The sequence below is a fragment of the Oenanthe melanoleuca genome, chromosome 10, assembly GCF_029582105.1.
Source record: "Oenanthe melanoleuca isolate GR-GAL-2019-014 chromosome 10, OMel1.0, whole genome shotgun sequence".
Taxonomy (NCBI): domain Eukaryota; kingdom Metazoa; phylum Chordata; class Aves; order Passeriformes; family Muscicapidae; genus Oenanthe; species Oenanthe melanoleuca.
In genome coordinates this window covers 14,599,416-14,615,661 of record NC_079344.1, presented here as the reverse complement: position 1 = coordinate 14,615,661, position 16,246 = coordinate 14,599,416, and the positions used below count along the sequence as shown (strand labels likewise).

At 41.0% G+C, this 16,246-nt stretch overlaps 1 protein-coding gene across 1 annotated transcript in view; it reads left to right on the top strand.

The window, feature by feature from the left end:
- CERS3 (ceramide synthase 3) overlaps positions 1-16,246 on the top strand; it is a 34,493-nt gene that overhangs the window by 13,112 nt on the left and 5,135 nt on the right. Inside the window, exons 5-10 of the mRNA XM_056499793.1 lie at positions 565-622; positions 1,474-1,524; positions 2,409-2,501; positions 2,745-2,873; positions 4,416-4,522; positions 5,801-5,957. Of these exons, the coding sequence (XP_056355768.1) occupies positions 565-622; positions 1,474-1,524; positions 2,409-2,501; positions 2,745-2,873; positions 4,416-4,522; positions 5,801-5,957 (595 nt within the window). The remainder of the gene's footprint in view (positions 1-564; positions 623-1,473; positions 1,525-2,408; positions 2,502-2,744; positions 2,874-4,415; positions 4,523-5,800; positions 5,958-16,246) is intronic.

Genomic DNA, 16,246 nt, shown 5'->3' with positions numbered 1-16,246 from the left:
GTGCAAACCTGGAAGGTTTATCTGCCTTGCTGGTTATCCATTTAATTCACAAAAAGCTCTGATCAGGCGAAATTCTGGCACACTAGTCAAAGATGAGGTTGTAGCTATTTGAGACCTTGTAACAAGATGTAAACTAAGCCAGTAGATGCTAATAATTCATAAGTCTCCCCTATTATCAGCAATTGGTGTTGAGAGAAATAAAGTGAATGAGCCCAGGAAAAGGTTTGTGTTCTCAAACATTAATTTTTAGGGGATTTATTACACTTTCTGTGGTCATTCTCTTGATCAGTTCAAGCCTGGCTGAAAAATTACTGCTATAATTATAAAATATCTGTATTCTGATAATGAAAAAGAATTTTCTAATTTAGCAGTTAATCAAACCTTAAATATTTAAATATTAATAATCCAGAAACAGCTAACATGTGGCAATCTTTAACACTGAGTGTGAGGCCACATTCATGTGAAGATTGTCTGTGACATACAATGATTTGCAGTAATTGTCTCAGGACAATATCTTTACGAAATATAATGGTTTGTTCCCATTTTTTCATTTCAATTTTGCAGCTGGCGATTTTCATTCTATCTGACATCCTCCATTGTTGGATTTATATTTCTGTATGATGTAAGTTAACTTTTTGGAAGATTTTAACAAAATAATTTCTAGATTTTCTTGAATACCATTTAAAGTCTCTATGGTTTCAGTGGCTCTGTGGGTTCAGATCTTTGGTGTATGTAATCTGGATGATGGGCTGCAGTATGCACTGAGATTTAATTTCTAAGTTAACTTTTGACCTTTTACGATAAAGGAATTTATGAGTAATCAGTATTTTTAAGGCGAGCTTGAAGAAGTCACGCAGATGGTTTTACAACATGCCTTGTTAACACCTACAAGTGCATCACATGGCCATGTTTTCCTCAGAGGAGGCCATAAAACTTTCTTGGCAGCATTTTTGGGGGTCACAGCTATTTATTGAGGTGCTGCTGCTGAGTCAGAAGTTGGGAATAACAGAGAGAGAGTGGTGCTTGTAACTCTGTGAGCCCTGCCTGGGGTGTCATTAGTGCTTCCCCCGAGCAGCGGAACAGATCCCGGCGTGTCTCTGCTCATCTGGCCCTTCTCCCCAAACACTGTTTATCATCCTCAACCACTGGTGTGTGTGACTGGTAAACACAGCAAATTTAATCACTGTGGCAACATATCTTGAGTAATTGCAGTAATAAAACACACACCCACTGCTTTGGATGATGAAATTGTGAACTGGAATGTTTCAGGTGTCCTGAAAAGAAGCCAAAAAGCTGGGAACAATATAATAAATCTGAGATGTAAGTTCCCTTTAGAAATTGGTGGAGAACAGTTATCAAGATTATAGCTTCTTTGCCTGCTCCACTTAGGGAGATTTTAAGTAGTGGAGATTTGGAGTTAAGATGGTAATTGTTGCTGAGCTGAGCAGTGTGTGACTGATGTGTCTTCCCCAGAAACCCTGGTTTTACGACATCTGGCAGACGTGGGTTGGTTATCCTTTTCAGGTGAGCTCTCTGGCATCGGGCCAGCAGCCTCCAGGTATTTCCCCATTGGCAGGGGTAATCCACAGCCTTTTCCCTCCACGGGCACCACCTAGAGAGGTGTGGCACCAAAGCCTCCTGCCCTTTTTGGGAAGTGCTGCTGACTGTTGCAGGACTGCCCTGGGATCTGCCTGTGCTGCAATTCCCCCCTCCAGCCAGGCCACTGTCATTTGCACCCACCCCAGGACACCAGTTACGGAGATGTTAGCAGTGTTCCCAGATTCAGTGCAGAACCCCTCCACTGCCCCAGGCCCCGTGGTGCTTCAAGGCATTCTTATTAAAATAGTTCTGCCCCATCCCACTGCCTTCTTATTCCTGTCCTAGGCAGGGGCCAAGAAGACAAATAATCCTGCCCCCCATCTGAGTTTTCCCAGCTCCTGGTACACACCTGGGAAATGTATTGACCCAAGGGAGCAGCTCTCCCCTAGGCAGATCCATAGGATTTTAGTATAAAGTACTGTCATTTTGGTTTATTATGTTAATTGTTCACCAAAATAGAGGGGGATGGCTTGCAGTTGTTTGTAATTAAATGCAGAAGGACTCTGCATTTAGTTCTGTGACAGAAACAGATAAAAAGCATGTTAAAATCCAGAGGTGGGGGAGGAACTATGGGAATTGAGAATTTGGGCTGAGCAAAAGTTAAAATACTTGGCTCCTTCTTAATTTCCAGGGCAGGAATTTAATTTAGCTTAATTTTTAAAGCAAGACTCACCAGAGGAGGAGAAGTCAGGAAAGGAAAAAAGAAGTAATCTCAGGAAAGTAAAGAAGTAACCGGTAAAAGTAAGAGAAGTAACTTGACTTTTACTTTTTCCTATTCTTGGAATTAACAATGTTTTTCTTCACCACAGACCTTGCTGCCGTCCCAGTACTGGTACTACATGGCCGAGATTGGGTTTTACTGGTCCCTCATATTTACCCTTGGGATTGATATCAGACGGAAGGCAAGTGCTTGTGTTTCTAGTTTGGAGCTGGATCCTCTGCTCCCGTGAGCGGGTGAAGGTGTTTTTTGAAGGAAAGGCACCGCCTGAAGCCGGGATTTGGTGCAGCCACTTGAGGGCAGCATCATTCTGCGCCTGGCATCCCACACGCATCCCTGAACCCTGGCTGCCAGGGCAGCACTGGGGGGACCAGTCAGAGACCCTCAGGGGCTCTGCCTCATCAGCTTTACCTTGGTTTTCTCCCAGGATTTTATGGCTCACGTCGTTCATCACCTGGCAGCCATCGGGTTGATGAGTGGCTCTTGGTGTGGCAATTACGTGCGGCTTGGAACTCTGGTGATCTTCGTGCACGACACTGCAGATTTCTGGCTCGAGGTAACCCTGCTGTCCAGCTTTTATTACCTTTCTTTTTTTCCCCTGTCCTGAGTTTTCTGATTGTTGGGATTTTGGTTTTGGTGTCAGTGACATTTTCAACTTTTTGCCAGGAGTTTCATACGATCTCTTCCTATCTCCACAAGGACACAGTTTTGCAGATTTGTCACTTGTAAGATAAAAAAGAGCTTCTAGATAATTTAAGCTGACACTTGGTTACAGAATCCATTATCAGAAAGGACCAGAAGAGAGCTTCCTCAGTGTAGAACAGGGGACTGGAAATAAAGCTGCCTCCTTGGGTTATTCTTATTTCACTTATAAAATTAGACCAGGTTGTCCACAGCATCACAGAATCACTGAGGCTGGAAAAGACTTCTAACATCAATCCAATCAGGTATCTTCTGGCAGAAGAAAACTTTCTTCACCTGGACTAAAGGGAAAGGAGTCCCTTCTCTACCCTAAATATCAGTCAAAGAGTTTAAGAAGTGTCCTACTCTGCACAGAGCACTGTGGTCAGAGTTGCTTCTGGGTTTCTTGGAAGACAAGCATAGTGTTTCCTTCACTAGAATTACCCTCAGTTTGTAACACCAGGTCTGAGAGCACAGTTTCATCACCTCTCCTGGTGGCAGTGCCAATTAAAGCAGCCCTTGCAGGCTGTTATCTGTCACTGTCCATTTCTGTCCCTGATCTGTCTTATTGAACCAGAACAACTAATTCTGGGGTTGTGTACTTGGGATTGGTCCAGTTTAAACAGGTTTTCTTGCTGGGTTACTTTTAATCCTGAACTGTTCCTAGGTCCAATATGTGGTCTTACTAGTAGGACAGCACTTGGATGGAAACTGGAGTTGAGTACCAGAACAACTTAATGCAGCCCTGCCACTCAAAAGAAGGAGGAAAAGAAAAGAAGTTCATCAAGCTGCTGTTTAAAACTTAGGTTTGGCAGTTGCAGCTTTGCTCACACTTGAAAACTTTGCCCAGGGTGGCTCCTAATGGAGCATGGGGAGCTGGACTGTTCATTTAGGGGAGAAGCAGCACTTACAGCCTTTATTAGTGGGATAGAGACCAGCACTGAGATCTGCTCTCAAACAGGAGAAGACAGGAGCTGAATTAGGCCCAGAGGAGGGTCAGTAACAGGCATGTCCCAGAACATCTGCATTTAAGGGGTCACTGCTATTCCTGAATGTGCAGGTGCAGCCAGCAACTTCCCTTGGAATTCAGTCTGTTTGGACTCTGGTAGAAAAATGAGGAATTACCTCTGTTCTAAAGAGCACTTTGTGTTTCCATGACACTTTATATTCTGGTCTAAGAGCTTTTCTTTAGGCCTTTGATGCAGTCTTTTCCTTCAAGATAAAAGGAGAAATATAAACAAAGAATCTGGTCTGATGCTGCTTTATTAGGTATCAGTAAAATGATTGCTTTACATGTCAAAGTGGGAGGAAATACTCTTCCTGCTTAGGTGGAAGATGAGTCTTTATTTATGAAAATGCAGAATTTATTTCAGAGAATATTTATAATACGTTTGGTTTTTTTTTTTATCCACTGCAGGCAGCCAAAATGTTTAATTATGCTCGCTGGGAGAAAACCTGCAACATGCTGTTTATCATCTTTGCTATCGCATTCTTCATCACCAGGATGATCCTGTTGCCCTTCTGGTAAGCAATATTTAACCCAGTCACAGGCTTTCACTTCATTCCCCTTCCCCCTGAAAGTTTAGTGTTGGTTGTGATGGAAAAAGGAAAGGAATGGACTGGACTTGAAAATTCTGATAGTGAGAAAATTGACAAAAGCTGCCATTTTCTTTAAAAATTATTATGTAAAGGTAATTTTAAATTATCCTCTTGAACCTAAATAAAAGCTCTTACGTGTAAAGTAACTTGTTTTGTAAATAGTAGTTAAATGCTACAAGCCCCTGCATTTTCAAGGGGCTGAGCTCCTTAACTAAGAGAAATCCTTTTCCTTTCCATTCCACCCCTTCTGTTGTAGCTGCAAAGTCAGAGTACATAGCTGTAGTTTTTTGTTTTTTTTTTCTAGAGCATTGTCTCTGCTACCCAGTCCTTGGGTAGTGCCTCACCTCACTCACATGAGGAGCACTCAGAGAAGTTTAGGTGAACTAATTAATTTATAAAGTCAGCACAAATAAATCTTAACTTGCTAAATACTTGCATGCTTTGGAGTATCCACATGGGTGCTTAACATGTTTATCTTTTTAAAAGTGTTTAATATGTTTCACATTCACAGCTCTAATTTGCCCCTCCCTGCACATGGACAAGCCCTTAGAGACTCAAGCTGGTTAAATTAATAGTTCTGAACATTGATCAACATAAGGCTTTAATTTCCTGTAGTACTTTCTTTCAGAAATGCTGATGTCTTTTACTTTATTGTTGTTTTTTTTAATTAACTGTACAAGTGATCTGCAATCATTTTGCTTCACTGAGTTTCTCTTTCTTCAGTTCTGGAGCTTGGAAGCGAAACCTGATGAGATTAAAGTGACTCAAAAAGCCCCAAATAATATAGAAGTAGTGAAGTCTGAAGATGGACAAAACATATGTTAATTAACAAAAAGCCCTGTTGCAAAGCCTGTAGGATTTTCTCTGCAGTGTGGATTTCAGATTAGAGAGAATTTACACTAAAAAAGGCATAGGCAAGCTCTGAGTTGTACAGTATCTAGACCACACAGAGATGAAGATCTGAAAAACAGGGACTTTTTCTAACCTCATTTAGAATACTTTCATGCCAGACTCAAATTTCTCGTGTTCTGAAGTCTCTATTTCAACAGAGATGCATAATCTAGTTAAGGCAGGGCTTGTTAATTAATCTACCATCTTTGCAGGGCTTTTTAATATTAATCAGCTTGGAATATGAGATTAGAAATAAGTGTAAATAGCATAAGGAAGAGGTCTTGCACCATAACAATGATCTTTATTTTTTAGGATTCTTCGTGCCACACTCTATCAGCCTACCTACTACTCCACAACTCCTGTCATAGCATATTTTTTATTCAATGGGATGTTATTAACACTCCAAGGCTTGCATTTATATTGGGGTTACTTAATTTTCAAGATTTTGAAAAGATTCGTTTTCTTAAAGGTAAGAAATTTGTTTCTTCAATAAGATGTTTGAAGTATCAGATACCAATACCTACAATAGATTTACTTGGAATTTTATTGTTTTCCTGAACTTTCAAGTCTGCATTTCTGATAGGGATCTACAAAGCAGAGATACTCAAGTGTGCTTTGCACCTCTCATTGTCACATCCAGTGTCTTGGATGGAATATGAAGACTCCAGCTAGAATGGGGTTTTTTTGCCTATATTTGATGTTTTGTACTAACAGTAAATGAGAAATGAGCTGTCCCAAAACTGAAGCCCTAGGATGGTCCAGAACTCCTCAGGAATTCCTGTGTTCTGAGTGAAAGCAATCTTTTGTCACTGGTTTTTGTAGCAACTTACCAAAAAGGAAGGGAGTGATGAGAGCTTTGACTAAAATTTTTCTACAGTATTAAAATTTCTTCAGATTTGCCTAAATCTGAGGTCACCTAAACTTGAGCACTGGTTTGGGATCACAAAAACCAAATGAAGCATATCTGGCATTATATTATGGCTCAATGAAATACTGTCATATTCTCTGCTGGAGCAGAGAAAGAGTGTGAGTCTGGTGCTGCCTAATCTGCTTTTACCTTGTAGAGAAAACTCATATGGGAAAAAACTCTGAAGAAAGCTGCCATTTATATCTTGTTTTATTGCCTGAAGTAGTGACGTTTTCACAAGGTCTCATGCCATGATCTGTGTAGTGGGGTGCAGGATAGATAAAATATTTAGCAAAAAGCACTTCAGAGAAGGACTTTGGAGAATGTCTCTAAGATTTGGCACAAGTATTGACAGGTATATTTTTCTAGTTAAGACGAAATTTAAGTTGTGCTGTTGAAAAATGGTATTTTTTGAGGCTCAAGAAAAAAATCTTAATTAAACTGACTGTCCTTTTATCTGAAACAGCTTATGCTGTGAAGCTTCTTAAGGAAATAGAAATATTCCTTGTATAGAAATAGAAATATTCCCTGTATTTAATTGTTGTTTAAGTGCTAACAGGAACCATCCTGTAATTATTGGATTTTTGGACTCCATCAAATCTTATGCAAACAGACAGCTGGGTATCATAGGGAGATCCAACATCTGCCCTGGAAGTTACAAACTCAGCCTTTGTAAGACAGAAAACAGCAGCACAGAAGGGACAAATCTGTGGAGGAAATTGTTTGTTTTGCTCTACCTCTGAAACAAGCTTCTGTGTTCCCTTAGACACTGTGAATCTTGTATTTCCTGTTTGTCATTTACCTCTTTTTGACTAATTTCTACATTATTTCTGACTTACTGTGGTGTGAAGTGCTTTACTTCTTGTTTTCTTTTTTGATTTTGGCCTTGTCTCTGTGCTGTTCTTGTTCCCTGTGCACAACCCCTCTTATGAATGGAGAGACATCCCTCTGCCTCCCAGCTGAGGAAGAGGAAGGCTTGGCAGAGCTCTTCATCCACTCTGGTTGAGGTTCTGAGAGCACAGCACCGCAAGGTGCTCAGAGGCAGTGCTGAACAGCACACTGCCAGGCCAGCTATGTAAGGCCACTCTGCTTATGGGCCTTTGTAAGGGGCAGAAATGTTTTATTTTGAGATAAGAGCTTTGTTGTGTTCGTCACTGCTAAAAAATGGGAAAGCACCAAGCTGCATCCCTACCAGGGATTTTTGATTCCTTATAGAGCTCTCTGAGAAGACGGTTTCCAAATAACATTTTTACAGTGGTAGCAGCAGCAGCCTGGGCCCTTTTCAGTCTGGATGACTTCAGCTGGCTTGCATGTGCAGCCTGTTTTCCATAGCAGTGGCAAACTTGGCTGTGAAAGCAGCCAGTGCCTCCAGAGCTGGAAAGGCAACGCTGAAAAGAATGGTGTTGGCAAGGCAGTGTTTTTATACCAGCATCTTTGTTATAGACATGCTGCACACAAATAGCTGCTGCTATTTTAGGGAAATACCAGTAGACCATCATCCTGGTGTTAGAAGGGGTTTGTTTCCCTGCCCAAGACTGCCTGTTTTCTGAATGAAAACTTAGCAAATTTTGATGTTTTTCTTGAAGCAACAGTTAGCTGCTTCAGATGGAAAAATGAAGTCATGGTGTAACTGGGAATAGAGACTTCTGTTGTTGTTTAACTGAAGGAAGCTCTGAGCATAGAAGGGTGTAAGGAATTTTTTTCTGTTCCCTCTATGCCTTGATCCTGGAGTTTTGGGGTCACTGCAGCCTCAAGAGTTGGTGACTTCTTCCCTACTTTCATTTTCCCTCTGAGGAGAAGACAGCTTTTGGCTGAGAGTGGCTGGTCAGAAGCTCTTCATCTCAGCTGTCACCTCCCCCTGCACCAACAGAGGGGACAGTTGTCCTCAGTCCTCTGAGATCACTGCTCAGCCAACTGACTTGCTTCAACAAAAACGAACTTGGACTAAAAATGTTGTGGTTTTGCTCCTCCCAAATACTACAGCAGAAGATGGCTGAAAATGAGGGTAAATGAAAGAAGGGAGATGATCTGCCATCTCTGTGTCCTGTCTTCCATGGGACTCTGACACAGGGCAGCACTGGTGGCCTCCAGGCTCAGGGGACTTGTGCCACCTTTCCCTTGGTGCTCTGGGAATGCCCTAATGAGGGAGAGCTCTCCATCTACAAGCTCAGCTGTACTCAGCTACTTCACATTAAGAAGCTTTTTATTTTCCATAGGGGTAAACTTGAGGGTACAGGATTTTGTTCAGATCCATTTTTCGAAAATATAAATGTTCCCCAAATGTCCTTTCTCCTGTGACATTTGTGACCTTGTGTATGAGTAAGGCCTGTAAGAAAAGCCCTCTGAGGTCAGACCTGTAGCCATGTACCAGCTCTGCTTTGAGAGGAAGGAGGACATTCTTCAGTGTAATTTCTTTTCAAGTTAGGTCAGGCAATTGCAATGTTAGCTGCTGGCTGCCATCTTGATGTCCAAGGCCTTTTGTTGCTAGGAAACTCCGTGTGTTTCTGTAATATTGTTCAATTACATGGTTAAATTACCCACTTGTATCAAGTTTCAAGCACCACTGAAACATGTCTAGTCATCATGTCTGCACATATGAGAATATTTTAGGAAAATTGAAAAAGCATATAGAGAAGTATGTACATATGCACTGATTTAAAACATCTCGCCAGGAAAATCCCGTGGAGATTAAACATTTTATTTCCAAGGTCAGAAAAAGGGAATGAATGACAGCAGCTTATAGCCACATTATTATGGCAAATTAAGATGTAAAATATATGTTAAACCCATTACACACTGAGTTAAGGTTTTTAGACTACGGTGCTTTAAGTCTTGAAAAAGTTGTAGGAAATGGGCATGATGTCCACATGTCTCAGATACTTCAGGGCTGATGCAAAGTCCATCAATGGAGGGTAATGGGAGGTTTCTAACAGACTGTCATGTGTCCAGGAATAGGTTTTCCTGCTCTTGTAATTGTTTTGCCACCATCAGACCACCTTCAAGGAAGGCAATGAGCTGCTCACTAATGGCTGCTGTTATTTAGGAGTCATCAGCAGCAGTTTTCTTGGATTCACTGTGATTCTTTCCTCTTCCTGAAGCAGAAAAGACCCTGCACTGCTGTAGATCATGATTTTGGACTTGCCACTCTTTAAAAACCTGTCTATGTTCAATATTCCTTAAGCCTTCTGTACTTGGTAAGCTTTGTAAAGATTGGTTGGGCGTATCCCTGTCCACGGTTTGTTCATTCGTTATTTGGCCCAAATTCCCAAGGCAACAGTGAGAGTTAGTGTTCAAAGAACAACTAAAAACAGAATAGGGAAAACTGAAAATGATAAGAAAATACTATTTTGGGTTGAAATGAGAGCTGTGAAGTGATTCTTATGATACTTCTGCTGTTCCCAGTCATCATTTTTCTACTGCAGCATTTTTCCTCTTATTTTATTTTTTGGTGCTTGATCTGCTTGCATCAAACAAATTGAAATTTAATGAGAATTAGCACATTCAGTGAGAAATCATTTCCTTCAGAAAAATGCTGTGCTGCAGGAGTTAAACAGAGGACAGGGTTCATTTCCTAATCTAGAAACATGTAAGATTTTGTTTTCTTTTACTTATGTGTTTTATCAGGCCTGTGTTGCCCAGTGGCTGTTGGGGAGCTGGTAAAACAGACCTAGAGGTGCACTTGCCTTAATTCCAAGTTTTAAAAGCAGCAATACATTTTAGAGGATAATGATAATCTAGTGAGCTAAATTTTCCTGACTGGAACTGGGAAGCTGTGGAAAAGCTTTTCTTGGATATTTTGTTGTTTCCTTCTAGACTGGGAAGGTACACTTCTACTTCGGAGTTTGAGTTCTCTCAGAGGAGGATTAGCATAAACAAGACAGGTTGAACTAGATTAGCAGGGGTTGCTTTTTCTCCATTGTAAAGGAAAACAGGTTGTGGAGAAGTTGAATTTGTTGGTTCTCAACAGATGAATATTTATAGCAGGTTTTCCCATGAGGATGGCTTGCTAAGGGAACAAAATAGGCCAAATGAAAGCTTTCCCAGTTGGTTAAAATGATTTCCCTGGGGACATGAGTTGTTTAATAGCCTGGAGATGGGAGTTAGCCAGCCAGGTCAGCACAGTGGAGGCTCTTGCCCTAGTAAAGGGAAATTACTTCCTGTTATGACTCTCTTTCATCTGCATATTTCCCATTCTGCTCCAGCAGCCTAGTTAAACCCGAAGCCTGGCTACATGTCTCACTTGATGCTGCCAAATGAATCTGAGGGAGGAGGGTGGGAGGCAGGCAGAAGGAGCATAGAAGAGTTTGAGGTTTGCTGTTTGATGTTTACAGTAGTAGGCAAGGAGCAGAGAAGCTGAGGAGCCCTGGATCCCTGCCCTTCCAGGGATGTGGAGGCAAGGCTGCCCCCAGCCATGGATATTGCCAAAGTGTGCAGCCCAACAGAGCCTGTGAAAGAGGAAAAGCCACCAGCTCTTCTCCACTGTGCCAGTCCAAGAGCACTCTTTGGTCTCTGGGGCCTCAACCAGTTTTCCTGGCACTGGGAGTTCAAAGGCAGATTTCTGTTTAAATCTTTGTTTACTCCAGATTCTGAACGGGGTCAGCAGCTGAGCAGTGACTTCCAGAGTGGTGGGTTATATATGCTTAGTGGATTGTGTGTTATACCACACACTAAAATACACTTCTCAGGTTTCAATACAGCAACAATATTCTTCGCTGGATTTTTTTAAATTATTTTTTTATAAACTCTTCTTAGAATGAATTGGTTTTTTATAAACTCTTCTTAGAATGCTCATTATTCCACAACATTTTTCACTTGAACATTATATAAAAATCAGATTTGAAAACCTGGGTTAAAGGCTGTTATGACCATTGTGGAGGAATGAACTAATGAGAAACCACAGAAAATAAATTGTGACTATTTGATTGTAATAGATGGGTGGTGAAGGTATGCTGGGGTGGGAGCCCTGGGGCAAAGTACCCTTCCACAGCCCTGCTGTGCACACATAGGAGTGTGCAGGAGCAGCCTCAGTCCCTGGGCCAGAGTCCAACAAGGTGGGGGTGTGGATGCTCCCTTTGCCTGTCTCAGGTTGGCTGAGCCATGAACAGCTCTGAGGTGCTGCAGTAAAAGTCTGCTCTTTCCAAAGTCTCTGAGTTTGGCTGCAGTGGGAGCTGCAGATGACCAGTGCCTCTAAGGACAGAAGCCCAAGGCTCCATGCAATCCTCAGGCTTCCTGGCCTGGCCATGCCCGAGGGCTGACCCAGGGCCAGGCTCTCAGCTGGTGGCAATGAGCACGGCTCAATGGGGCTGTGTCAGTTTTCACCAGCAATGGATCTGGCCAAACAAGCACCTCCACCCCTCTCTGCGTGTTCCCTGGCACAAGGCAGCTCCACTTCTAGTAAATCCCCCATCCAAATGGTTCTTTTGATGTGCAAGTTCCTAATTTAGAGGAAAGACAAATGCTGGTAGTTTTTGCTCAAAAATTAATTGCTTTACCTTGCTGTTCACAGAAGGGCATTTGCTGACAGATTTTCTGGCTTCTCATTTTAACTGCTTGTATCTTTTAATTTTCTAGCAGGATCTTTATGAAATGTTCCATTTTTTGCTAGTTTTATATATACAGCTATATAAAAATTATATATGTGTAATAGTGTGCATATGTATTTATTTTTCAATTGCCAAAAATCAATTCACAGAGTGAACCCTAGCCTTTACAGAACTTTTGATGCCTTCATTTACTATTTTTAATATATTCTGCAGAAGTTTGAATTGTGACTGTGTTATGAGGTGAATAATTCTTATATTTTCAGAGGGAGTCACTGAACTGCAGTTTGGTGAATCAATTTTCAAAAAGATTGAAATAAAGCTAGTTAATAATAGGTTAATATCAATTCAGAAAGCAAGTTCTTCTGCCTTATATTTAAAGCAAATGTTTCTCTAGGAGCACCTAGGAGTGCTCAATAATCATAATTACATGGCAAGAAGGGAGGAAATCCTTTAGAGGAGCAGTTTGTCTTCTGTAACAGAATTCTAGTAAGTTTTGATCAGGCACAGGACACTGCAGGTTGCCCTCAGCAGGAAGCACAGAAGGCAGCCTGAGCAGGCAGGGATGGGTGTGAAGCAGCTCCAGGGTGGGATTTGTGTTGTGTAACTTAGCCTGTGCCTACCACAATTTCCAGGGTCCCTCTGTAACCAGTGGAGGAAGAGTGGTGTTCCCATCTCTATATCACTTGGCTCAGTAAGGAAACTGCATAAAACTTTGTTCACTTAAATTATTCCATACCCAGCCTTGACATCAGGGTGGTTACAAGGACTGTATAGAAATGATTTTAGGTATTGTGATAAGAAACCCATTACTTGTTAGGTGTGTAACTGAAAATGAGATTGGTGTTTAAGTATGGATATAAAGTTTAGATGCATCACAACAGGAATGGAATGGTCTCTAAGGATGTCCCTGCTGGACAGAAGTGCCTGTCCCATAGCTGTGTGTTGTTGTCTCAGTCCACAGTGCTGCAAGGCTTCTGCAGGAATACTCTTTAGCAGCTGTGTTGTTTCAAAACATTAATTGAGTGCAGCATCATACCTCACTGAGAACAGCACGAGTGTCTGATCAGCTGTTTTGTAGCCAAAACAGCATTTCTAAGGAGTAAAAGTGCATGTTCTGATGAAAGTTCAAACCACTGAACTCCTTGGCTTAAAGCGAGTTCTGTCCTAGGGTGAAAAAAGTTCACTACAGAGAACAGCATCAAATGCCTATTATATTGTTCTTTGTTTCTTTGCCAGCTGTGGATTTAAAACTGGGATAATTCAGAAAGCAGTGGGACACTGTGACTCACTCGGTACCTCCTGGGCCGTTGGCGTTAGGGGAAGCGCGCGGCGAGGTTCAGTCCTGCATCCAGTAACAGCCACAGACCCTGCTCAGCTGTCAGCAATCACTCAGCTCTTCACAACACTCAGGCCGTGGCAGCCCCAGTTCCAGGTGTGCTCTGCTGAGTGGCACCACAGTGAGGTTTTCTTGGGCTTCAATTGATCCCATCAGTCAAAATCAGGGACATATTCTAGTAGCAACATCCAGGTTTATGAGGTTATTATTTTCAATAATTGTGGAATTAGGGGAACTTTTAATTTGTTTTTTACAAGTCTTCCTTGAGTTCTCTCTGAAAACTGCCAGTGGAAATCTTGAGGAATGGGTATTACATAGAAGACATAGATCAAATAAGAGGACTTTTGGCCACAAGATGTCCAATACAATTAACTCAAAGTCTGCATCTTCATTTAAAAACTGCAGAAAGCAGAGTCCAACCGTGCATCTTCCATGGAAGATAAACATTATTTATGTTGCCTAGTGTGTATGAGCTAAAAAGGGAAATATATTTTCCAATAAAATCTTCCAGGCTGGAAATACAGAAGAGTTTGCTTCAATCCAAATGTATATTTGCTTAGTCTCAATAGGAAAGTAAAGACTTATTAAGTCATATGTCAGCTGAGTTGAATTATTGATGTTGAATTCAACATGTTGAACTCAGGGGTTTATCAGCTTTATAGTATTATTTGTTAGAAAAGTACCCCCTTCTATCTATTTGGACTGACTTTTTATAATCTCTCTTGTTTATTATCTCTTTTATTTGAGGCAGTGGTTGCTGACCTGACTAATAGCTTTCATCTTTGTATTTCAAGCTGTTTCCATATGTGCAGGTGCTGCGGAATTTACTGTCTTTACATTGAAAAATCAAGATCTACTCATGTGTTTGTGGATGTTTAAATGAAAATATTTTTAAGGTAGAATTAGGGTATAAGGTTCTGCTTTTAATAGAAGATACATGTAAGAGTCAGAAAATTCCGACTAAATGTTAAGAATAGGAATTTGAAAGTCCGAAAATCTAAATTTGGACAAAGCTGCCACGTTCCCAGGGGAGGGGGTGTCTGCCCAGCCCCATGTCACAGTTGGGTTCCCATGGTGTCACCAGCCCAGGGGACAGGAGCCAATGCTCCCATCAATTGTCAGCACAGCCGTGTCCTGCTGCTGCTCTCCTCAGCTGCAGCAGAGCACAGGGCCAAGGGCTTGTCAGGGGGGAAGTGATCTCTGAGTGCTTTATTGAGACACAAACTTGTACAGTTAGGAGTGAGTTCTGTTAGTTTAGATGGAGATTTGAGCAGTATTTTTCTGCTTACAAAAGCTGGGAGGTGGCCCATGAATGTTGTTCATCTCTTAACTTTAAGAATTCTTTTTTTCCATGGTGAAGTTGCTTAGAAAGTCCTTTACTGTTCATGTAGTGCTAATGACTTCAATGATACACGTTCTAACAGCAGTGAAATGCAAGAAGCCAAAACTACCTTAACAAATACGGTTCATTTAACTAAAAGAGGCAGACTGAGCAGCAGGTGGAAGGGTTAAACAAAAGGAAAAAAGATTATAAAAGTTTGTAGCTTTGGCTTCACTACAAATGGCTCTCTTGCAGACTTTATAGCATTAGTGTTGCTCCTCATAAACCTTGAAACCATTCATCCATTTAGAAAGATTAAATTGGTTAGTCATCCAGAACAGAAAATGTACACATCCATTTTGTCTGTTACCCAAAACCAGCTGAAGTATAATAAATGCAGTTGATGCCATTAAACTAAAGCATTGAGTATTAATGATGGCCTCAGCTGTGGTATTTACAGTTTGCCAGCTCTTGTGTTCCTGATAGTATATTCATCTGCTGCTGCTCAGGGACAGTCAGAGCAGAGCCTTGGAGTTGGAAAACATGAGTATAATATATGATGTAGGGGGCTCAGAGAAAACATCTTGGTATTAAAGTGGGGAAAATCCTAGAAATGTTACCATTTTTGTTATTAGAAGGTCAAAGTGAAGAGGCACAAACTTCACTTAGGATATCTTAATACATTTATAATGGTCTGTTGAACAGTTTGCAAAGACAGGTTTGTTTGGATTTCTAGTTACAGATGAAGCTATTGCTATTTCAAGTTCTGTCACTTAAACAAGCCAGACAAAAATGGCCAGACTCTCCTAATGCAGGAATTTGTAGAAGCACTTGGTCAGGAAACAAGTGTATTATAAATATATGGTGTATTATTTATATATATAAGTATATATAAGTAAACATAATAAGTATATATAAGTATAAATATATAGTGTATTATTTATTATAAAATACAATAATATTTTTTCTTTATTAATATCAGATTTCAGAAGTAACACTTTTTCCCAGAATTAAGAAAATTTGCAGTGATTATTGCAGAATATGAAGAAATTTAATTCTGCTGCTTTGGAGTCTGTAAGATATTCTCTCAAAGGCAGGGATTTACAGTGGGCTGGAAAAAACACGACATGTTTTTTAATTACTATGTATAGTGCCTTTAATCAGAGCATCCATCTTGACAGCATTAAAACTGGGAAGCCAACTCTGAATTTCCAGTTCCATGCTGGAAATGCCAGCTCATTCCTATAGGAAACAGGAATCAATATCACATACTGGCTATCATTCAAAGCAGAGCAGTTTGCCAGCTGTTCTTGAGCACATGTTGAGTACCAGCAACTTGTGTGCAGCACAAGGAGGGACTCCAAATGAAATATCATAAAATTCCTGAACATTATTCCCAGAGTCCTGAAGTGCTGCTCCCTGTCACTGCCCACAATGCAGCTCAGGGAGATGAGAGCACTTCCAGGGAGTGCAGTGGATTTGGCATCAGATACTGGTTAGGATTAGATTGCTTTTCTTTCTGAAACATTTCTGGTGGCAGAAAAGCAACAGTCTTCTCCCCATCCCCTCAGCATTTGTCTTTTACTACAAATACAAATGGCAAAAATACCAGGAGGGAGCGAGGTGATCTGAAAGAGCCAGAACCTCATAA